This window comes from Filobasidium floriforme (assembly GCF_021052385.1).
Source record: "Filobasidium floriforme strain CBS 6241 chromosome Unknown HD553scaffold_5, whole genome shotgun sequence".
Taxonomy (NCBI): Eukaryota; Fungi; Basidiomycota; class Tremellomycetes; order Filobasidiales; family Filobasidiaceae; genus Filobasidium; species Filobasidium floriforme.
This window is the reverse complement of record NW_025763626.1, coordinates 542,716-564,607: the sequence shown is the minus strand read 5'-3', so window position 1 is coordinate 564,607 and position 21,892 is coordinate 542,716. Positions and strand designations below refer to the sequence as shown.

Below are 21,892 nucleotides of genomic sequence, written 5' to 3'. Positions count from 1 at the left end.
TGAACCGGTGCCTCCACTTTTGTTTCGCGTAACTAGATTCCGTTCCTCGTGCCCTCCCCCGCCCTTTTGCCCAGAACGAGCGACCATCCCATCCCATCCCCTTCCCGTCGTGAACCATCCATCACCTTGCGCTGTGAACACCAGAGAAGAAGGAGAGAGAGGAGTTACAAGATACTCACTACAGGCCTTACTGCATAAACCGGCTCAATCACACCGCCGACCGCATTGTCTAGTCTTACTGGCAGATCTATCGCTGCTGCACCATATCGTCTGGCAATCGCGTTCCCGATTGGGGAATCTAGACCATAAGAGACAGCTTAAGGAGATCGATCCAGTCGCCATGTCAGGTTTCCCCTATCAAGATGGCCACCCAGGTGTTCCGTCTCGTGAGCAGCAGCAGCAACAGCAGCATTTGCAACATTCACAGCAACACTTCCAGCGGCAATCCCAACCTCAGCAGGGCGCCCATCCGCAATTGACCGGAATGACCGGCTACTCGATCCAAGGGTATCAACCTCAATCCCAGGCTTCTCAGCACCAATCCACCGGATCTGACAGGATGTACGGCTATGCTCAGTCACAGACGTATGGCACAAATTCTGTGACCCTGGCCGCACCTATCAACGTGAGTCTTAGCCCCCCTAGACCTGGTTGCTTCCCGTAAATCTGACTTGTCTCGTTCTCAACTTGGTAGGCCGGTTACGGTTACGACGTCTCGACGTCTTACTCGCAGTATCAAGAGCAGGCTCAACCATCGCAAACTCATCAGCAATATCCTCCTTCTCAGCCGCAATACGCTGATACTCTGTCCTACCCCGCCTCCACGCTCGGTCCCGCTCGACTCGTGCAAGACTATACCTACTCGGATATCCACAAACCCCTTCCTCTCGCCCCCGGGAATCCGTCTGGCTCCGGAACGTCAAGCTTTCCTCAGGAGCAGTACCAGGGCCAAGGAGAGTTGGATGCTTTCGATTATATCAACGAGAGTCGGTATGCGTCGGCGGTATCGACCCCGATGGGAGGACCCAACCAGCACCAGGCACAGCCAGGAGGAGGCCAAGGTGCTGGGTATATTGCGGGCTTTGACGGAGCTGATGGTCCGGAGAATAGGAGGCATGCAGGAGGATACGGTGACGAAGGCGTAGAGCCGTGGAACCGAATGATGTCTGCCGGGAGGTCTGGCGACATTCAGCTGCAACCGCACCATCAATCGCATCACCCAAACCAACATTATTCTCTTCAAGGGACCGCCAATCACCCGTCCTCGGCTGATCCTGGTGCTAGCCTGTTCGTGCCTTTTGCTCAACAGCGCGCCAACAGGGCCGCCAGCAGCATACAGGGCTATTCTCCGGAACCCTTGTCGGCGAGGTCTTTAGGCAACCCTATGAAGGACGCACAACAGGACGCCTTGAAGTACTCGAGTCATGGAGCCGGAGCTCAGTCGTCTGATTCGGCAAGATCGATATCGCCCAATCCCATTTTCTCCCAAGCAGGACAAAGTCGGGTGCAACCATCCTCATTGTCGCATTATCAGCAATCGTCGTACGAAGGCTATCAAGGCGGTAACGATCCGATGGCTGCCTCGGCTTACATGACCAGGGAAGGAGGTCAGATTGCCGACCCTCATGTTCACCCGATCAATGCCGGTTTTGGACTGCCCGTCTCGCAAGAAGGGATGCAATCAGCTTACTCTGTTCCGTATCCCAATCAAATGTCTCATGCTCAGGCTCCAGGTCATGCCAGGCTACCGGCGGGTGAAGCGGCGAAAGACAGTTCCGTGCCAGCCAAAAAGCAGAAAAAGGTCGACGTAGAGGGCAACGATGGCGAGTCTAGCCGTCCCGTCGTCCCTCCTCCCGTCAAGAACGCTTGTCTGTCTTGTCGAACGAAAAAGGCCCGATGTGACGGCATTCAACCGATTTGCACTCAATGCTCCAGCAAAGGTCGGGAATGCGTCTATGTCAAATCCAGGCGAGGTGGGGCCAGGAGGCGCAAGGACAAGTCGTCGCAGAACGTGCCACCTCCACCTCCAAGCGCGCTCAAAGAGTTTCTGGCTCGCCTGGATGGATTGCAGGCGCCTGGTGGGGAACCGCCTGAGCTGGACAGCTTGAGCATGACGGGCGGTGCCGTGGGCGCCGTGGACCCTGCCACAGCCGTTCGAAGTTACGCTCCAGATGACGTGGACGGAATGTGAGTTGACGTTGTTCGACTTTCACGGTTATCTATGAGCCTAACCGCAAGACCTTGTTCTCAGCCTCACCTGCTATTGGGAAGAAATCCATCCTTTCCAAGCTTTGTTGCCTCCGGTCAAACACAAGGACTGGGTCAAGCAAAACTTGATGAATGAATCGCCTTTCTTGATTGCCGTGCGAGCTATCCTATCCCTCAGCCCTCACCCGAAGGATCCCAATCCGAAGTCGCTCTCGTCTCGGAGCCTCCGTCGATCGCAATCGTCTCGACTGGCACGCGAGGCTTCGGATCGGATCGACGAGATCCTCAACGAAGTCGGTGAAAGCGAGGATAGGTCGGTCGTTATCGAGTGTGTGCAAGCGCTCTCGCTGCTCGGTCTGTACGAATTTGCCCAGACTGGTAACGCCGTCAAGAACCGGATGAAGATGAATCAAGCTGTCGAACTGGCCATGGATATCGGCCTTCATCAGGTAGACAAGGCTACCTTTGCCAACAACAAGCCACGAGACGGTCAGACGGTAGGGCGTGGAGCCAGACCTGCACCGGGCAAGCAAGTCGAAGGCAAAGATATCCACAAAGACATGCAGAGGAGGACGTGGTGGGTCGTCTTTGCAGGTATGCTGATTTCGGGGCTGGTAGCCGGCAGGGTAGGTGGTAATCTCGTGATGTATGCAGCTGTACATGGCTCATCCTTCCAAATCCTACCTAGCGTCCCATCGTTGCTCACGATGACAAGCGAATCATGTCCGATTACCCGTCCACCGTTGTCGGAGACGATGTGAGTCGGTCGTGACGCTGCCATTCACTATTACTATCACTGATCGCCGCTCGTCGACTTAGTCCTGGGGCATCTGGATTGAATCGATCGGTTTGGCCTGTCAAGCGATGGATCTCATCATGACGCTAGACTACAATCTGCCCAATCCAAATCCATCCACTCCTCCTATCGATGCCGAGGTGTCTGACGACGAGATGGCCGACATGGGTCCGCAAGAGAAACAGGCCGCCAAGGAGAAGAAGACGCTCCACAGACGCATGGTCAAGCTCGATCGGTCCGTTCTGGATCTTTTGAAGCAGGGCGAGACCATGGCGGTCATCCCTCTGGTGCCCGGAGGCGAGGAAGAGGTCGTAAGAAATCAACAGTTGGCCGCGTCGATGATGTTGGCTGTGTAAGCCAAACCTTTTATCGTCCAATTGTGCCCGTGCCTCGCTCACTCCCATCTTCGATCATAGCTGTCATATCCAGTTGCATCGCCGACAGGCATTCCCAGAAGTCGCCTTGTTCTCCCGAAAGATGTGTGGGCTGCCGAAAGCTGCGGTTGAAAGCAACAGCATCCCCACGCCACAACAATCCATCTCTGGCTACTCGGGAGGACAAGACTATCTGGACAACAATTCGGCATACGGAAACGGCTCACACCTTGGTTCTGCGACGGGGAGCAGCCTTGCACTGGGGTCGACCGCTACTGTGCCGCGATCACACTCTCAAGCAGATAACCCCAAAGCCTTGTTACCGATTTCTGATGCTCAGACCTTGCCGCTATCGCAAGAGGCACTCGCGGCAATGAACACCATGAACACTTCGATGGACGGATTGCTATGGGACCCTTCGATCTACCCAGCATCCTTCCCCACACCGTGGTTTGAAGCGCCCAAACGGGCGGCCGAGCTGTACCAACCTTTGCAGGAAGCACCAGCTTGGCTTCCTCCCCTCAACGGCTACTTCACTGCAGAGACCGGTTACATTGGGACACACCTGGACGGATTTGATGGTATGGGTATACCGATCAGCAACACTCAAGACGTCTTTTCGGGAGGATACCCCTCGAGTTTCGCGCTCCATCAGACAGCCGGTAGCCAGGGTCAATCGCAAACCCCGCCAGCCGTGCCGCCCAAGACGCACAAGGCTTGGGGAGTCGATATCGCTCGTCCTGCGGTACAGCTGTCTCTGAACAAGCCCGCTAGTACGGTCGAGCTCGATGAAGCTGCAGACGACGAGGCGGAGAATCCTGAAGCCGTTGTCGTTGGGCCGGACGGGCCTTTCCCTCCGGGTATGAGTCTGGCAAGAGTAGCACAAGCCGCACATAGTCAGTCTCCTTGATCTCGCGAGCGTCCACACTTGCCATCCTGACCGTGATGCGTACTTCTAGGTGTTATCCGACTAGAGGTTTTGCACCGGAGTGCGACGTTGGCTTTATGTAAGACTCCTGATCTCGCAAGGTTTGTATCATTTTCACGAGGACTCACGTGTGTAACCGTCTTTGTAGGGAAAGGGCCTCCCAAGTGGCTGCCATTCTGCGCTTGCGTAAGCTTGCTCTCAGCGACATCGTTCGCAAAGTAGCACGACTGACAACTCGATGCAACAACAGGGTCTTTTGAGCGGGGCGTACTCTTTCCTGCTACTATCCCTAGCTGTACAGGCTTCCTCGTTCTCCGAATCTGAAGACAAGCCCCAATCGGAAGAACTCGAAGCCTTGATGACGAATGTCAAGGTCATCTTGGCCGGTCTCGAAGCTTACGGAACGATGTGGGACGGTATTGATATGATGGCCGGTGAGTCGACTGGCTTCAACGCCACTAGTATCAGGATAACTGACACGTACGAGTTATCAGGCGAGGTCCGAGCCGCATTGGATGCAGCCAAGAAGCTGCCAGACGAGATCCGCTTGAACTCGTTATCACCTTCTGCGACGCAATAATCCAAACATACAAAAATACGGAAAAACTCCCATATTCGAATACACTAACTAAACCCAACAGCAGTCAGCCTTCTTTGTATTCTGGGAAATCCAGAGGAACCTATCAGTGATCAGTGATCAATAATGATCAGTTGTACCGTTGTATCGATACGTCTTATGATCATAACCCTCGGTTTCGCCCTCGATCGCGGCGATGCGTGACGCGTGGTGACGGGTTCAGCCAGACCTAGCGAGCTCGCGAGCTCGAAGGTGCAGAAGCAAGGATTGTTGAGAGCAATTGTACAATCGGTACTAAACGACGCTCCCATTATACATATCATGCATATAGAGGGTTCCAAGCTACAAGCTACAATAACTCGTAACATCCATACTTGCCCGAAATCCACATAATACGTGTAACAACCGAAGGTGCCAGTGACCGGGGTATCTTACGGGGTTTGGGTCGCCAATTCAAGTCGACATGCCAGCTGCAACGCCATCGGATACATCCCCCGAGGACGAGGAGTTTTACGCTTCGTATGTTAAGATCCGAAAACTCCAGGAAGGACTCTGGCTGATCGACACCGAGTCTATGCTACTTCGACCCGCTCCAGTTGGGGACTGTAAGTCGACGACCGAGTGACCTTGAGCGAAACATTGACTAAGAAGATTGTTATTCTCGGTCACAGATGTATCCTATGTGTACTCCTCATCGGAGCTCTTATCTGCTCTTATTATCTCCAGGTGAAAAGGATCCGAGCGATCCACGAGACCGTGGTGTCCATCTTCGCAGGTGAATTCGAACCTCGTCAGAAAGTGCTGCAAATGTGCTCTATAGGTGCTGATTGTCGACCCGTGTCGTCTTAGGGATGGTTGTCGGTCTTATAATCCGTTTATCGCCCGGTCACCTTATCCGGGAGATGTTGGTCAGTGGAACTGGTCAAGGTCGTATTGTTCGACGCTGACGGAGCTTGATAATCCCTTCAGTCCTTCAAACACACCCTCTTCTTCAACCTTTTACTACCGCCAATCATTCTCAACTCAGGCTATGAGCTTAAACAGGAGAACTTCTTCAGAAATTTCGGGACAATCTTGACGTTCGCTTTCCTTGGAACCTTTATCTCCGCTGTTGGTCTAGGGTGAGTTTCCAGACATGTTCACCCGTCCGCTAGATCCTATCGATTAACCGAACGGTATCACCTGGCATCGTCTATAGAGTCTTGGTGTACATATGGTCATTCTTAGGCCTCGAAGGCCTCAAATTCACCCTGCTGGAGTGCTTGATCTTCGGCTCGACCTTATCAGCAACTGATCCAGTGACGATCTTGGCGATCTTCAATACCTATAAAGTTGACCGTACGTAGAGTGCGCGTCTCAATTAGACATAGACCTACTTGGAGCTCATGTCAGTCCTCTTTGATCTTCCCAGCCAAGCTCTACACTATTATCTTTGGAGAGAGCATTTTGAACGATGCAGTGTCCATCGTCATGTATGAGTGAGTAGCGTCGGGACACGCCGCGAAGCCTTTGTGTTATGACCGCTTACGCTCCCCTGCACCAGGACACTATCACAATTCCACGGTGAAGACATCTATTTGTCCTCGCTGTTCCACGGAATTGGCATCTTCTTGCTTTCCTTCTCAATCTCGATGGCGTTAGGGGTCGTCTTCGGTCTGATGTGCTCGCTCGGATTGAAACACTCGAATTTGGCCCTCTACCCTCACATCGAGAGCTGTATCGTATCGCTGGTTGCATATTGCGCATATTTCTTCTCCAACGGGTTGAGCATGAGTGGTAAGCCTACGTAGTGATAGGATCCTATTAGCGCTTGATGACGCTGACAGATTTCGACCAGGAATCGTGTCCTTGCTTTTCTGCGGAGTGACCCTCAAGCACTATGCGTATCACACCATGTCCGTCAAGACCCAGAAGACCACAAAGTACATGTTCGCGGTCATGTCGCAACTTTCGGAAAATTTCATCTTTATCTATCTCGGTCTCAACCTGTTTACCCAGGATGCACAGGTCTTCAAGCCTTTATTCATCATCGTAACAGCGGTATGTGTCGTGGTCACTCGAAAGATCGAATGGAAAGATCACGAACTGATAGCGGTCTATCCGTATGATAGATCGCGGTCATGGCCTCCCGTTACGCAGCCGTCTTCCCCCTATCAGAGTTGATCAACTGGGTTTTCCACACTCGAGGCCAGAGGCACGAGGAGATTCCCCATTCGTATCAGATGATGCTCTTCTGGGCCGGACTTCGGGGAGCCGTCGGTGTCGCCCTCGCGGCCGGTATCACGGGCGATAACGCAGACGCCCTGAGAACGACGATCCTCGTTGTGGTCGTCATGACCGTCGTCATCTTTGGAGGTACTACAGCAAGGATGCTCGAAGTCCTTGGGATCCGCGTTGGTGTCGAGGACGATGATGACAGCTCGGACGATGATGGCGGCTGGACTGCACACGGAGGCAACCTGGCTCTCGCGATGGGTCCAGGTAGTCGCAAGTTCGCTGGGAGGCATCCTTATGGAGACGACTATGACGATGGCTACAATAGCTACAGTGGTTCTCCGCTGGAATCGCCTTACCATCCGTCAGGCACATTCCCCTTGGACGTCGGTCGATCGCGAACCGTATCGGGCGGGTCTCGAGCTGGACCTTATGGAGCGAAAGGGAGACAAGCTTCGACTGGCTATTCCGCCGGCTCGAGCTCGGATTCGGATGACAATGAACCCCTGCCCAACGCTCAAGACATTGAACAAGGTGGTGGAGGCGAAGAACCGCCTTCGGCGGGCATGGTCTTCCGAGACGGACAATGGTTCACCCAGCTCGACGAGCGATACCTCTTGCCGCTCTTTTCCAACTCTGTGGCGAGCCGCCGACATCACTTGAAAAAGGCCGGCAGGAAGAGTAGCAATTACGGAGGCGACAGTTCGCCCACGCAGACGCGAGGCCCGAGCGTGGATTGGGGACATCGGGAGGGTCAGTTCGGGGATGGGGATAGCGAGAGCGGCAAGGGAAAAGGGCCCTCGCGGAATTTCAGGTAAGAGGACGAGCGAGAGCCCGAGGGTTCCTTTCTCGCGCCAGGCTTTCCGAGGTGCGTGAGCTCATCCCCGAACGACATCACAGCGAATCCGTGACGGATTTTTTCTTCACTCGCCCGGAGGGCACAGGCTCACCTTCCGGGACGATGAGTCCCTCGTTAGCTCACCCAAACAGCGCTGGAGGCGGCGAGGTGCCGAGCCCGATGAGTCTGGCACAGGGGAGCAGTAGCAATCGGACCCGATCGAGGACGGATCTGAGAAGCCTGGCGATGACGCAAGGGTTACAAGGGCCGGGGTCGACGACTTCGGAGAGTGGGCGGGGAACGATGAAGTGAGGCAAGGATAGGGGGTGGATCGATTGCCGGGGAGATCTCTAGACGCTTGGGCGAAGGTGGTCGTTGGTCTCGCGAAATCGAGGGATATGCAGGTTCCTCGATGAACAGGGGCACGACTAGTCTTTGCTGTTGTATATACATGTGCCGGGATAGCATCGATGGCGATTCCAGCAATCTCATCACGAGCGCATCACGGGGTGCGTGTCCTGTCATTCGAAGGAGTAGAGTACAGCTAGTGTAGTTGTCTTGAACGCGAAGGGAGGCCAGGGGGGGGGGGCGACGCGTGCTCGAGTGGAGGGAGCGAGAGCTTGCTCTGTTCGAGTGGGTCAGGTGATCTCGAACCTCACCACCCTCACCCACCTAGCCTACACACCACTCTCGACAGTTCGCTCATCGCCGACAACAAGTCTGGTGAGACGCTCCCATCTCACCCCCCCCCCCCCCCCCCCCCGACCACCACCTCCGATAGACCCGTTCGGATACGGTACGCCTCGAGGCCCGGTCCGTAGGCAGCCCGACTCGTCTAGCCTCGTCCAGCCAGCCGCATCCCTCGGGGCAAAGGTGTCTGTGAGGCTCATGTCGCATACCGATACCGAATTCGCTATCAGGAAACAACTAGCAGACGCCAACAACGATAACGACGACAAGTACGAACGAGCCTACAGCGGCGGAACGAGTCAGGTCGAGCTTGACATGATGACGACCGATCCGAGCTCGTCTGCTCAGCGCGAACAGCCTGATCAGGGAATTCATGAGCCTCGACACGAGGAGGCGGAGCAGGATATGGACGGAGGTGATGAAGAGTATCGAGCGGTAGAGGAAGTAATGCATGGTATGGAGGGGAACCATGGGGAAGGACACATGAGTCTGGCTGACGCAGAGGCGGCGAGGGGAGAGGGGGAGGGGCCGGATGACGCGAGGCAGCACGACGAGGATCACGGCCATGATCATGACCACGATCACGGGCTGGTGAGTCTGACGTGTCGCAAGTCTAGCTCGAGAGACAAAGGGGACTTGATGCCGTGTATGTGCTGAATCTCAATTCCACTCTGTCGACTGTGCAGACGCATGACAGGTTACACATCCTCGCCGAACAGACCGTGGATGCCTCCCACGGACCACCCCCGTCGATGGCTGAACAGCTGGACCGACAACACCTTCAACACGCCGGCGACCTCCTCTCCTTTGCCTCGCTCGGTGCGGGTCCTTCTGGCGACCCAGATGGTTTCGGTCGGATCTTTGCCGATCAGGCTCACGAGCAGACGGCCGAGATGGGGGATCAACCTGGGATGCATGAGGATGGGGGTGAATATCAGGTCGACCTGAATACCGAAGGGTATCCTCCCCAGGCAGGGGACGAGTCGGGATTGTTCGAACCGGTACACGAGGGGCAGGACGTGGGTGATGGGATGAACTTGGGAGAGATGGGCTCGGATCAAGTCCAGAGCAACCCGAGAAAGAGGAAACGACGATCCCCGAAACCATTAAACCAGGACGAGATTGAAAACAAAAAGGCTGCTCACGTGAGTCTCGCCGCCTTGCCACCTATAGGCTGAATTCGCCATTCGCGAAGTATACTGACGGTTCCTGTGACCAACGCTCCCGATCATGCAGAAAGAGATTGAACGAAAACGGAGACACAACATCGCCGCTGGAGTCGAAGCCATCGCCGGGATCCTGCCCAACGGGGACAAGGAGAAATACAAGGGCCAGATCCTCTTCCGGGCCGTAGAATACATGCAACAGCTACAGAAAGATACCGTTCGACTTCCCGAGCTCGAGGCGAGGAACGTGCAGCTGGAAGACCAGTTGGAACAGGCCACGTCTAATATGCCGGGATTTCAGGGAGCGAGGATCGAAGAGTTGGAACGACAGAATCAGGTTTTGAGGCAGGAGAGCGAAGATCAGGCGAGGAAGTGGGCCTTGGAGAAGGGGGTCATGGAGGACGATTTGATGAGTCTCAGGGTGAGTCACGCACGCATCATCTCTGATCGCACGTGCCGAGATCTGATGCGTTGTGCGTCTTCCTCTTTGGCTTAGGCTCAGGGTCGAGGTTCGTCTGCGGACAAGGACCATCACTCGCTTACAGAAGAATACCACCGAAACTGGCGAAACGAAGAGAACCGAGCGAACAACCTCGCCGCTGAGCTGGAGCGTCTCAAGGCGGAATCGAGGGAGGGTGAAAGGCCACAAGGGTTTTGAGATCTGGTTTTTGAGCAGCGTGTCGGCTCGAGCATCCGCGTTCAGATCTTACGTTGGGGTCAGCTTGACTTGTGTCTTTCGGTCTTAGCTTGTGTCGATGTGACGCGTGTGTATATGGGAAGGACTGTGGATTGTTGTAGTACTTTCGAAACCTTGTCGATGTCTATATATATATGGTCTATCAAATTGTGGATAGACACGACCGACCCCCTCATTCTTTGGACCTCGCGTGGATCCGGTTTCGCGCTCCCTCCACCTTTCGTGGTGCTCGGTCAGGACTTGGTCGAGTGTCGACCAATGATTCGGGATGATCGCCAATTTGACCCTGGATAGTCAGTTCACATCGTACGTCTGCATTCATCAACGTCTACCGAGGTCGGAGGTTCTGCACATCAATCAATCAAGAAATGACCAGGTCTCGTATGTACATCTTGCGATCTGTTTAGAGCGAAGAGTCAAGCACATGAGATTTACCTGTGCGACCCGTTATAGATGCCAAATCAAACACCAGTGGGCAAGTCGTCTCCTGCTCCGCCCCCTCACCGTACCTCGACTGAACTCTCGCACTGACATATCGTTGCTACGTCAGTGCTCATTACACTTATCATGAACGGCGACAGACAGAATACGGCTCAAAGTCCCAGCGGATAGGAGCCGATTCGATGAAGAAGCTGGATTCGTGCTGTCTGTGTCTCGGACAAGCACAGAACTCGGTTGCATGTTCAAAGGGGCACTTGTACTGCAAGGAATGCATCTTGAGCAGCTGTGAGTGATGGACGTCGGTAGCCGTCATGGATTCAGGCGACTGATCGACATAGCCCGTCCTCGACCAGTACTCTCGCAAAAGGCTCAGATCAAGAGTCATCAGGAATCGTTGACCCAGTATGCCTTGTCAGAAGAGCAAGACCGCCAGCGTGCGAAGCAAGAAGCCAGAGCGAGGGTCCTGAAGGACTTTGAGCGGGGTCTGGGATTGGGAACGCCAGGCTCGGGATCGGTCAGTGCCGTGAAGAAGGACGACAAAGTGGAACTCAAGTCTGGGCAGGACGCTGCGGATCTCGCTAGAGGGACGAAACGAAAGTTTGAATTCGATCAGGGTGCAGTAGAACGTCTAGCACAAGAGGCAGAGGATGCTGCCATGGCGGAGATGGAGGCAGAGCAGGTGAGCCAAGGGACTGTCGACCGGACTCCCTGTGGTATTCCTCGTTGACAGGCCTTTTCTCCTTACCGTAGGCCGAAGCTCGAAGATCAAAGCTACCTTCTTTCTGGCTGCCAACTCTTGCCCCGGAAGCCAAGATTGGACCCCTGAAGGATGTAAAGCTGCAGACTCTCTGCAATGTTGGGGAAAGTCATCCTTTAGCGTGAGTTCACCAGATGAACATGCAGGTCGAACCGATCAGTGTCCTGTCTCTCTCGGACTTGCCCTCATTCTGATTTCTTTTAATCCCCTCCACCTCCTCAGAATGAAGGGCCTCCTCCCCGTCATCTTCACGTATCCGAATGGTAGCAAGGCCGACTCGAACTCGGCGACCAGAGACAAGCCGATCTGCCCGTCATGCTCCCGCGAAATGACGAACGCTACACGGTGTGTGCTCCTCAGCTCGAGATCTCCAGCAGGTGCAGAGCCGCCAAAGAAGAAGAAGAACGGAGAAGATGGGAAATCAAAGGAAGAACTCTGCTGTGGACATGTCGTTTGCGGGACTTGCGCCGATACGGTTGTCAAACCTGGCAAGCAGTGTGTGGTCTGTGAAGCGTCCATACGCCCAGATAAGGACATGGTCGATCTCGATAAAGAAGGTTAGCGACTGTCCGCCTTCTCGGGCCGGGACTTCTACTCGAGAATTGACCCATCTTGCCGGCGACGTCCGGTCGATATCGCCAAGTATCGACAAAAGTGCACCATGCTGACCACTTGTCGTCGTGTGACAGGTACCGGTTTCGCTGCGGCCGGCGGAGCTGAGGCTCGCAAAGCCGGGGTAGCTTTCATCTAGGTCTTGATCTGGGCGATCTAGGGTTCGTCGTCATGCAGGCGGAATGCGTGGAATTTCAGAACGATGTACCATGCGGTTCCCGGACTACGGAAGATATACGATTACCAGCCAAGATGTTTACTACGTAGCGCGAACCCGGACGGATACGATATCCAACATCAGCTCGTAGTGAAAAGCTCCGATAAGAAATCCCCGCGGCGACCTTGTTGCGAGTGCACTGCCAAGATAAAACGCGAAGCTACATGGACGCGCTTGGCGGGAATCAGTTACCGTCGAAACGCGCAGGTTCCTCGTTTGACGTGGTGTTGGAGTTGCCCGAACAAAAGTCGCTCCTCCAGCTTTAGTTCAGATTGACCCACATGGTACAATCGTATCTAGCACGTAATCTGATCTCGAGGTGTCGAGTTTCGAGCTTGCCGGTCGGCTCAGGCCATCGCTTTGGAAGTCACCCGGCGATGGGGACGGGTATATATGATGCATGGGCAGAGGGTGAATTATCGCATAATGGCAATTCAGACTGACAGTCAAACAAGATCTCAGGCACAGATCAATACTACAGCAAATTATCGATGTCTACCAACGCCCATCCCATTCTCGATTTCGAGTCGGCGCCTGTGCGCCCGGAAGGCTTACCGGGTCGCGCGCACGACATTCCCGAGAAGGCGCCTCTCTACGAGAACGAAAAGGACGAGAAGAACGACATGGCTCTGACCCAACAAACGTCTGTCACTCCTATTGAGAGCCTCGACGATGAGGATTACGAGGGAAAGCCTACCGAGGAAGAGATGTTGACATTGCGAAAGGTTCCGGGAACCATGCCTTGGACGGCGGTCGCGATGGTCAGTTGCGCTCAGGATGGCATCAGCTTCCCGCTATCCTTGCTTATGGTTGTTTCTGGATCGCAAACAGTGTCTGATCGAGCTATCAGAGAGGTATAGAGCACTTTTTCCCCATTTGAGATGAGCGTACTCGAAGCTGATGTGTCCTTGACTCCCGATATACAGAGCCTCTTACTATGGGTAGGTCTATCTTAGCGCGCAAGTGAAGCCACGCGACGCGAAGCTTATTTGTTCGCTTCCCCCTCAATATACTCGTAGATGTGTACAGCTCTTCAACAACTTTGTCAGGCACGTGACCGTTTGAGCACGACGCACAGGTCGACAAAGAAGCTGATAATGTCTGCTTTTCGATTTCAGAGCACCGCTGCCTGCCGGCGGGCCCGGTACCGATCGCAGAAACGCCAGGTCAGACGATTTCGATGTAGTAGAAAAAAAACAGCATGACATGTTCCCCTTGTGGTCATTCGTTTGAAACGTCTCCGCCTCACAAAATTTCTGTCCGGTCGGATTGGGGAACCTCGCCCATTTATCCTCCTCTTCTGCCACGCTGAATTGGCCGACGGGTACAAAGACTGACTGTACTATCTGCTTCCCGTTTGAGAGATTTCCATTGCGTTGTTGTCACAGCTCTGTGAGGGACTGGTGTACGCAGCAGGAACCTCGCGTCTAGCGATATTATTGATGACTTGCTACAATCGGCTGATGGCTGATCCTTCAATACAATCGGCACAAACGGGAATTTGAAGCTTGCTGATCGGCTGACGCTATCGCTTTCAAAGTAAGGGGTTGCTCGGTATGATTCGTCGAAATGAAGGGTTAGGAGAGGGTTGTCAGCACGAGCCCGGGCATCGAAACAAAGGGTCGGACAGACTCACGGGGGGTGGGGTGGGGGGGGTGGGGGGGGAGGGGACACGTCGAAAGATGCCAAAGCAGCTGGGAGAGGAATCACCTCGGAGGCGAGGCGAATTGAAAGAGGAATCACCATGAAGGCGAAAGCGGTCGAAGAGGAATCGCCCGGAGGCGAGGCAGATTGAAAGAGGAATCGCCCGGAGGCGAGGCGAATTGAAAGAGGAATCACCATGAAGGCGAGGCGAATTGAAAGAGGAATCACCATGAAGGCGAGGCGAATTGAAAGAGGAATCACCATGAAGGCGAAAGCGGTCGAAGAGGAATCACCATGAAGGCGAAAGCGGTCCAAGAGGAATCACCATGAAGGCGAAAGCGGTCCAAGAGGAATCACCACGAAGGCGAAAGCGGTCCAAGAGGAATCACCACGAAGGCGAAAGCGGTCCAAGAGGAATCACCACGAAGGCGAAAGCGGTCCAAGAGGAATCACCACGAAGGCGAGTTATCGAGAGGAATCACCACGAAGGCGAGTTATCGAGAGGAATCACCACGGGGGCAAGTTATCGAGAGGAATCACCACGGGGGCGAGTTATCGAGAGGAATCACCACGGGGGCGAGAAGGCAGGCGCGGATGCAATTCAGACGGACAACAAACAACAACAACAAATCAAAGCGAATGGGCACCGTGCACCGTGATGTCACTGGGTCCCCCACACAATCTTGACGCGCGATTACGTAACGAACTATTCAGTCATGGACATTTGGAACATGGTCATCTCCAGGATTCCGGAACGGAAAGGTAAGCTTGAGCTCACCAGACTAGCATCTCTCATCAGTACACCAAGGTAGGTAACGTCCAAGCATGTTTTCTGAGCCGACCGAAATGGGCCGGCGGGGTCAAGATCCTCAAGAGGGATTTCTCTATCTCTCTCTCTCTTTCGAGCTACCTACGCGCAATACATTTCTGGCCGTAGACCTATCTCTGCGACGCTGTATCAGGAAGTGCTCGAGAGTCTTTTCTCTGGAGAGCACAGCGGACGGTCTACAAGATTACTCGATATCGATCTAGCTTCCTTTCGGACTCGCCACAACATTATTCATCCACCTCGCCCTCTCACCTCATTCGCGCCCGCGCCGCTCCACATCACCAGATCACTCATCTAAATAGCAATAGATATACTGCACGTCTTGCGATTTTGAGCTACTCATCTGAAAACTTGAATGACATCGGTGACAAGCTCAGGAGCGGTAACAAGAACAGGCCGACCACCTGGCCATCATCGATCTGCTCCGCGCGTGATAGCAGCTACCTTTTCTGCGAAGTCATCATCGCCTGCTCCGCCTTTCGGCAAGCCGTTCACGAATCGACTGAACCGCCTCAACATAACGACATCATCTAATGCTTGGAGAGGACCTGGACGAACAGCACAGGGGGCTCAACGGGCCATTCGGCCCGGAGGAGGCCGATCTGGACGACGACCGAGGGAATCCTCTTGACTTTCAACTTTCCGGAAGTCGAGATGTTCCTGGTCCTGCACGAGCATCGGGTCCCGTCCCTCACCTAGTCGCACTTTACCAGGGATTGAAGGGGAAGGATCCTACACAGCTGATGCCTGACCAGGTCATCTTGATGTACTACGAGTTGATCGTCGATGCGGGGGATGACGTTACCTGGGATCTATGGCTTGCTTTTGCTAATGCGGCAAAAGGGACACCTGCAGTGGCCAATGAGAAGGTCTTCAAGGTCACTGATGGCGATCTCGTCAAGCTGGCTCCCCCCCACAGATTCAATCTGCGGGATGATATGTGTCACCGGGTCTTGTTGAGGAATGGCCGGGTTGTGCCACGCATGGCACTGGTTCTCGGTCTCATGCAACACTTCAACCCGCTACTGGCCGAACGGATCGTCAGTGGCCAGAGTGTCAGTCCGCAGGACTTGGCCACCGTGTTTCCCGCTTGGGACCGGCACAAGCAGGGGAAAGGCGTCGGGGTGTATGCCCTGGTTTGTAGCAGGGCGCATCCGGCGAAGACATACATCGTGAGTCCGATGTCTGAATGTCGTGATCTTCTCGGTCCTAACATCTTCATCGCTGCCTGCAGGGGATGACTTGCCAATCATTCGCCCAGCGCATCGAAACGCACCGTCAGTACGGGCACGGCAATCACAGGCTCCGCGCCGAGAAAGAGCGAGTGGATTTTCAAGACTGGCTTGTATACATCCTCGTTGATTTCGGGCCCGACTATCGTGGAAGCGCACTCAGCCCCACGATCATCAACGCCATGGAGATCGGCTTGATCGTCATGCTGGGAACCACCCTCGATGGTCAGGGTTTGAATGAGAGGGTCAACATCTTCCAACCCTGTTACATGAATGAAAGTCCGGTTTCGCGACGCTGGCTTCGTCAGGCCTGGGAGAAAATCTGGAGGGTCACAACATCTCCAAACGGCTTGCGGATACCTACAGGCTCCAGGGCCTCGGAGGAACAAGTCGGGGTTACTAGAAACGGAAGCCCCTTCGTCGACTTCCTGGAGCGCATTGGCCTTAGCGGATGCCGTAGTCCAGTAGGCCTGATCAAAGCTATCAAGATGGCCCTAAATGGTACCCTGCCCCGTAGGGCGGCCACTATTCGAGAGCTACAGAGCAAGTGGCCGATTACGCACGAGTGCTTCGAGATCAATAGGCGAGTAACTCCGAAGATGAGGACGCGAGCGCCGATAGAATCGGAATCGTGTGTGGGGAGAAAAGAGCGGACACGAGCGCCGTACACCGATGCATGGAGCCCGACCGTCAGTGTCTCGACGAGTTCCGTATGGCTCTAGACTAAACTGACGTCGAGTTGTGCTTCACTTAGTACGAGGACAAGATTCCCGAGGGCGACAGATGGGTATGGTCGGATGAGGCTGGCGGTATCATCCCGTTGATACGTACCAATGCGCCTGACTATACCATCTGGGCGGCGAGCGATTCCGAGAAGGATGGGACTGCGTTCGTTTTCGACCCATCGACTTAGAAGATTAGCTCTCTTCCCTTTGTGAAGTTGGACAATGATGATGCCAGGCGAAGATTGGTGTTGCATCCGTAACTATTATTACAGACTCCACGCTTTTTTCGGCCTAATGCTCTTGCCATCCGTCTAGCCATTACCGCCGCCATCGTCGCCCAGTTGCTGCCGAGGCCTCGTGCTTCATGAGAACCGGACCACAATGCTCTACGATGGGTGTGAGGCTGAATTCCTGACCTAGCAATTCGACACCAGTCAGTGCCCCGCTCGCATCAAAACAGAACTGAGACAAACTCACACCTGGACCGGCGATCAATGCACGCACGAATCCGCCGCCTTCCCCCCTCCGGGCAACATGTCTGAGCTGCTCCATCGCCTGTTTCTCCTCCGGGCAGTTTGTACCTCTCCATTCCCTCTCGATCACTGCCCAGATCGCGAACAGCATACGGCATCGTTGGGCGGCTACAGACTGAAGCAAGGCGAAGGCGAGGAGGCGAGATTTAGCTATCACCGTGAGAATTAGCTGGCAATTTCGTTCACAGACATATACATACCTTTACCAGCAAGAGCCGTTTGAGCGTATCCACCAGAACGACAATACCTCCCTCCCCACCGACACCCGTCAATACCTCCCACAGACCTCCCTCGTCGCCTCGTTCGACGACTTTGACTAGCGAATCAACGTCGAGGTCGTTGCTGAGCCTTGGAGCGGGCGGTGGTGGAGGTGCGAGGAAGGCCGGCTTGGCAGTGGGTGAGACGAGAGAGGAAATGGGCCGGCGCTGAATGCGTTGAGAGAGCATGGTGAGGACCTTGGACATTCTGATGGGCTGGTGGGCTGTCGGTCGCTCAGTTCCAGAGATGCCAGAGATCAAGGTAGGCGGTATAGCAGCTAGTTGCTAGTACCTAGTAGATCACCAGCTCACCAGAGCTGGTCGGGCTCAGCAGGGAGATTCGGATCACGTGATTCGGAGCCGATGTCGGGACCGTGATCGTTTGCTCATATCTGCTCATCAATTCAACCCACCATGCATCATCATTTCGATCAATCATCTGCGCTCTACAGATCTGCAGCTCACTACCATGCTCAACCTACCGATCTCGACCGTCGTCAAGTATACCCGGGGGTCCTCGACACCACAGCGGCTCACCGGCTTCAGTGACCTGTGCGTGTACGACCCTCGTCTGGCCCGTCTTGACGGGCCCCCACCTTCGTCCGCCACCGTCATCGTTGTTCCGTGGGAAGCCTGTCGAAAGGCCATCTGCTACACATCTGAGTCGTCCTACCACATATCGTTCGCCATGTGGGAGAATAGGACGGTACTGACGGTGGAAGGGCCTATGACGCTTCGTCGCGGGCTTGACATCAACCTCTGGCTTGTGAGTCAGTTCAACGAGACTGCCTGCCTATACACGTTACTTACCTCGTTCTATCTCAAAGGGGTTCAACGGCATGGACAACAAGGCGGCAAGATTTAGCAAGCCGGACTACTTGGAAGCCAGAGCGTCCTGGTTGGCCAACGGTAGTGCTTGGATGCGTGGCGGGGATGAGGTCCTATGGCCGACTTGGCCACAACATCAGTAAGTATCATCTCTACACGCTACGGGACCGGCCTTTGCTTATTCGTCCTCCTCACTGACCTCAGTAACGACCAGGAGGATGTGGAGATGCACCCAGCCACACCTCCCACGCTAAATCGAGCTCCTCCGCTCAAGCGACGTCAGGAGGATCTCAGTTCCGACCTTCGAGACCCAGACACCCCCGATCGTCGTCGAGGTGCAACTGACATGCATAAGTCGACGAATTGGACGCATACGAAGTGGGGAGCACATGCAGATGCGAGGGATCTGGAATCCATATCGGGCAACCAGCGACTGACCAGCTGGGCTGTCGATGCGGTATCCCGCAAACTCCTCGCGTCGTACGAGATGTCGAACCAGGCGGTTTGGATAGCTCCTCTCGATCTGGCGAACCCTGCGGTTTCGAAGTGGGTAGCGCGGGACTGGGTCCTACCTGTACATGAGGTGCAGGAGCTACAGCAGCGAAGAATTGTAAGTTATATTCTAGGTCCTGCCACGTCGAAAGCCACCGATCACTTGCTAAAGCTCACCGATCACCTAGTGGTTCATCCCGGTGCTCGTCAAGGGGCATTATTGGCTGTTAACATTGGAGTACGGCCGCGGTCAGTCTTTGTTCCCTTTGTGCGCAAATCGAACGAAAATTTCTGAATTTCCTTTTTGCCTACTCGACTTTTTTTGCAACCTTAGCTACAACAGGCCGCAAAGTGTACTTTTCTGTATACGACTCAGCCGTCGGTTATTACGAGTCGCCCGATCAAGTATACAGACAGGCCATCGACACCGTAATCATGAAGATCCACCGTGTCGGTGGACAGATTCCGGGCGGCTCTTTCGACGGCGGCTCTTTCGACGGCGGCTCTTTCGACGGCGGGTCTTTCGACGGCGGGTCTTTCGACTTCGACTTCATCCCTACGCCGATGCAAACGCATGACAATTCCTGCGGGATACATGTCCTGATGAACATCGGTACGCTGGTGGAACAAGGGAGACCTTGGGAGGGCGTGGGCCCGGACGAGATCATGCCGTTGAGACGTCACCTGAGGGAGATGGTGGAGTGAGGTCTTTCAAATTGCATGTTGTAACGTTTGGAAAGACTGATAGTAGCCAGTAGCCAATAGTGGAATATGCCATATGTCTTTTGTTCACGTGATTGTATTGAGGAATTCGCTTGATCGCGTCAAAGAGTTCGCGTTTCCTGGAATTCCTGGCTAATTCTCTCCCCGCATGAGGCGGTCATCATATCATCATACCGTACTATCATCTGTGCATCTCTACCCCGTCTTGTATTGATTTCCGACATCCCTCCCCTCCTCGTACCGGCGACGCATTGTCCAACAGGCAAATCTGCCGACTCGCCAGCTCAGCTCCAGCTCAGTTCTTCAGTGAGTCTGTCGGAACGCCCATCTTGGCGTACTTGGAGCGTTATGCGTTTGGTCGGCAGTTGATCCCATCTCCACCTCAGGTATGCCTGCCTGGCCGTTCGACACATGCTCCTTCGTCAAGCTAGCCAAGGAGGATCCGAAGTCATTGATCGCCGGCCTCGAAGTTCGGTGCGAACAAGGCGAAGGTCATATTCAGATCATCCATAACGCCTTCCCGGATCAGGCAACCCCCGACGTCACCCTCCCCGGTCGTTACGGGTGGACCTCCATCGATGTCTTGGGTCGCTACCTGGGGCGTATCTACACGGTGGCAGGTTCACCACTATATACGGTATCAGGAGATCGTCCCCTGAGCCTCTATCGGATATGCGGATCCATCGTTCTGCTACGAGATCGGGGTGAGGACTGGCAATTCGACAGAACGACCAAGAATTGGGCAGTAATCCCCCAGGTCCTCCGTACCGACTGGCCGCTGCCCGTAGTCAACCTGCTGAATGTCAACATGGATCTGATCAAGACCGGAGTGTCGGCAGCGACATCGACGACGGCGATGACCTGGCGGAGGTTCTCGCAAAATCACGGGGGACAACGATTCCCACTGATGTCGATGGGTAGAGATGCGATTCGTTATAAAGTCGTGGAGCACCTTGTCCGAGAGTCAGTCAGCTGCCACCTCTTTGCATGCGCTGGTGGGATGCTGACAAGAAGGACTTGTTCGCTCATTCCCAGTAACCTGTGGCCCAAAGTGGCTGATGAATACGAACACGGGGACCGCTCGGATATCAAGCCTCACTGTCTCTGGTTGCTGCAGTACGAGGACGAGGACGACCACGGGCAGAAGAACGGCCGCCAGAAGACGGCTATCGCTAGTCAGTGGGAGTCAAGGGAACGGCGAGGGATATCCTTGATGATGGTCGCCGGTACGTGGTCGTGTATTGAATCGTATTGCCGTTACAACGTCAGTCCCCGATACCACTGTGCTGATCTCGCCCGTTCGTTATTTCAGATACCGTCGACGTGAAGATTGAGTCGAGGTCAGGACACACCTTGCTGGATGTCAGGCTAGCAGACGGAAAGCGCCACATCTTCGTGGTGACTGGCATGGTGGCTCCTTAGCCCCAGAAGAGGGAGACCGGACCCGGTATGTTCTGTGTCTCCGAGCGCGAAGCGATGTGTTGGAATAGCGTCTGACCGCGAGATTCTCTCTGTACGTAGCGTTCGACCGCGAGACGTCCTGCAGGTTGGAGTAGCGTTTGACCACAAGGCCTCAGGCTTGAGTTGTCGCTCATTCTCTAGGTTATCCCACCGCCCACTAAATTTCTACGTGGACACAAGGAGAATACGAAGACATCGATGTGAAGAGCGTATGGGTCATCGCGTATGTACGTAGATATGCATAAATCATGTCATGTATTGTCATGTATCATGGAGCGTGGGCACGTCGATGGATCATGTATGCACTCGTAGCTCGTAGAGGCGGGCATACGTAGAAGGCCTGGGACGTGACAAAGCTTCCCGATCGGGCAACTTCCGGGGATCTGAACCATCGCTTCTTCGGGACCTTTTAAAACGCCGAACTTATAGTCCGCCATGGCAGATGAGGTAACAGACGAGCTCCAGTCCAGGCACCGTCGCCCTGGCGATGACACCGGATGCGTCGAGCTTGCGAGCCGCGTCCTTGAGGCACTCCAGTGCAACGCTGTGTTCTTGGCTGCCGTTGAAATTCGCCTCGACCTCGCCCCATTGGAGGAGGAGTTGATCGAGCTCATGCGCACTCGATATACCCCGGACGAGTGACTCGGCAAGAG

At 54.5% G+C, this 21,892-nt stretch overlaps 7 protein-coding genes across 7 annotated transcripts; all 7 read left to right on the top strand.

The window, feature by feature from the left end:
* Window positions 1–100: 100 nt before the first annotated feature.
* On the top strand, window positions 101–5,065 carry HD553DRAFT_307256 (uncharacterized protein). Its single transcript, XM_046179399.1, has 10 exons — window positions 101–625; window positions 695–2,187; window positions 2,252–2,834; window positions 2,897–2,965; window positions 3,028–3,356; window positions 3,421–4,274; window positions 4,338–4,385; window positions 4,455–4,492; window positions 4,557–4,740; window positions 4,801–5,065. The coding sequence occupies exons 1-10, from the start codon at window positions 341–343 to the stop codon at window positions 4,884–4,886; spliced, it is 3,969 nt and encodes a 1,322-aa protein (XP_046038466.1). The 5' UTR covers window positions 101–340; the 3' UTR covers window positions 4,887–5,065.
* Window positions 5,066–5,203: 138 nt separating this feature from the next.
* Window positions 5,204–8,436, top strand: HD553DRAFT_293511 (Sodium/hydrogen exchanger family-domain-containing protein). Its single transcript, XM_046178435.1, has 11 exons — window positions 5,204–5,402; window positions 5,480–5,488; window positions 5,555–5,658; window positions 5,733–5,791; window positions 5,853–6,004; window positions 6,082–6,221; window positions 6,295–6,361; window positions 6,427–6,659; window positions 6,721–6,923; window positions 6,995–7,911; window positions 7,998–8,436. Exons 1-11 carry the CDS (start codon window positions 5,347–5,349, stop codon window positions 8,245–8,247), a joined length of 2,190 nt encoding a protein of 729 aa, XP_046038465.1. The 5' UTR covers window positions 5,204–5,346; the 3' UTR covers window positions 8,248–8,436.
* Window positions 8,437–9,657: 1,221 nt separating this feature from the next.
* On the top strand, window positions 9,658–10,651 carry HD553DRAFT_307249 (uncharacterized protein). The gene is made up of 3 exons (XM_046179398.1): window positions 9,658–9,770; window positions 9,862–10,212; window positions 10,288–10,651. The coding sequence occupies exons 1-3, from the start codon at window positions 9,672–9,674 to the stop codon at window positions 10,447–10,449; spliced, it is 612 nt and encodes a 203-aa protein (XP_046038464.1). The 5' UTR covers window positions 9,658–9,671; the 3' UTR covers window positions 10,450–10,651.
* A 57-nt stretch (window positions 10,652–10,708) lies between these two features.
* HD553DRAFT_307247 (uncharacterized protein) lies at window positions 10,709–12,396 on the top strand. Its single transcript, XM_046179397.1, has 6 exons — window positions 10,709–10,869; window positions 10,942–10,963; window positions 11,039–11,214; window positions 11,283–11,608; window positions 11,680–11,807; window positions 11,909–12,396. Exons 1-6 carry the CDS (start codon window positions 10,857–10,859, stop codon window positions 12,246–12,248), a joined length of 1,005 nt encoding a protein of 334 aa, XP_046038463.1. The 5' UTR covers window positions 10,709–10,856; the 3' UTR covers window positions 12,249–12,396.
* Window positions 12,397–12,686: 290 nt separating this feature from the next.
* On the top strand, window positions 12,687–13,948 carry HD553DRAFT_187372 (uncharacterized protein). The gene is made up of 6 exons (XM_046176994.1): window positions 12,687–12,902; window positions 12,971–13,276; window positions 13,347–13,369; window positions 13,442–13,456; window positions 13,535–13,564; window positions 13,634–13,948. Exons 2-6 carry the CDS (start codon window positions 13,007–13,009, stop codon window positions 13,746–13,748), a joined length of 453 nt encoding a protein of 150 aa, XP_046038462.1. The 5' UTR covers window positions 12,687–12,902; window positions 12,971–13,006; the 3' UTR covers window positions 13,749–13,948.
* A 1,408-nt stretch (window positions 13,949–15,356) lies between these two features.
* Window positions 15,357–17,169, top strand: HD553DRAFT_187253 (uncharacterized protein). Its single transcript, XM_046176992.1, has 3 exons — window positions 15,357–16,160; window positions 16,223–16,909; window positions 16,975–17,169. Exons 1-3 carry the CDS (start codon window positions 15,522–15,524, stop codon window positions 17,131–17,133), a joined length of 1,485 nt encoding a protein of 494 aa, XP_046038461.1. The 5' UTR covers window positions 15,357–15,521; the 3' UTR covers window positions 17,134–17,169.
* A 2,794-nt stretch (window positions 17,170–19,963) lies between these two features.
* HD553DRAFT_187200 (uncharacterized protein) lies at window positions 19,964–21,382 on the top strand. The gene is made up of 3 exons (XM_046176991.1): window positions 19,964–21,004; window positions 21,091–21,225; window positions 21,300–21,382. Exons 1-2 carry the CDS (start codon window positions 20,167–20,169, stop codon window positions 21,198–21,200), a joined length of 948 nt encoding a protein of 315 aa, XP_046038460.1. The 5' UTR covers window positions 19,964–20,166; the 3' UTR covers window positions 21,201–21,225; window positions 21,300–21,382.
* The last annotated feature ends 510 nt before the right edge of the window (window positions 21,383–21,892 follow it).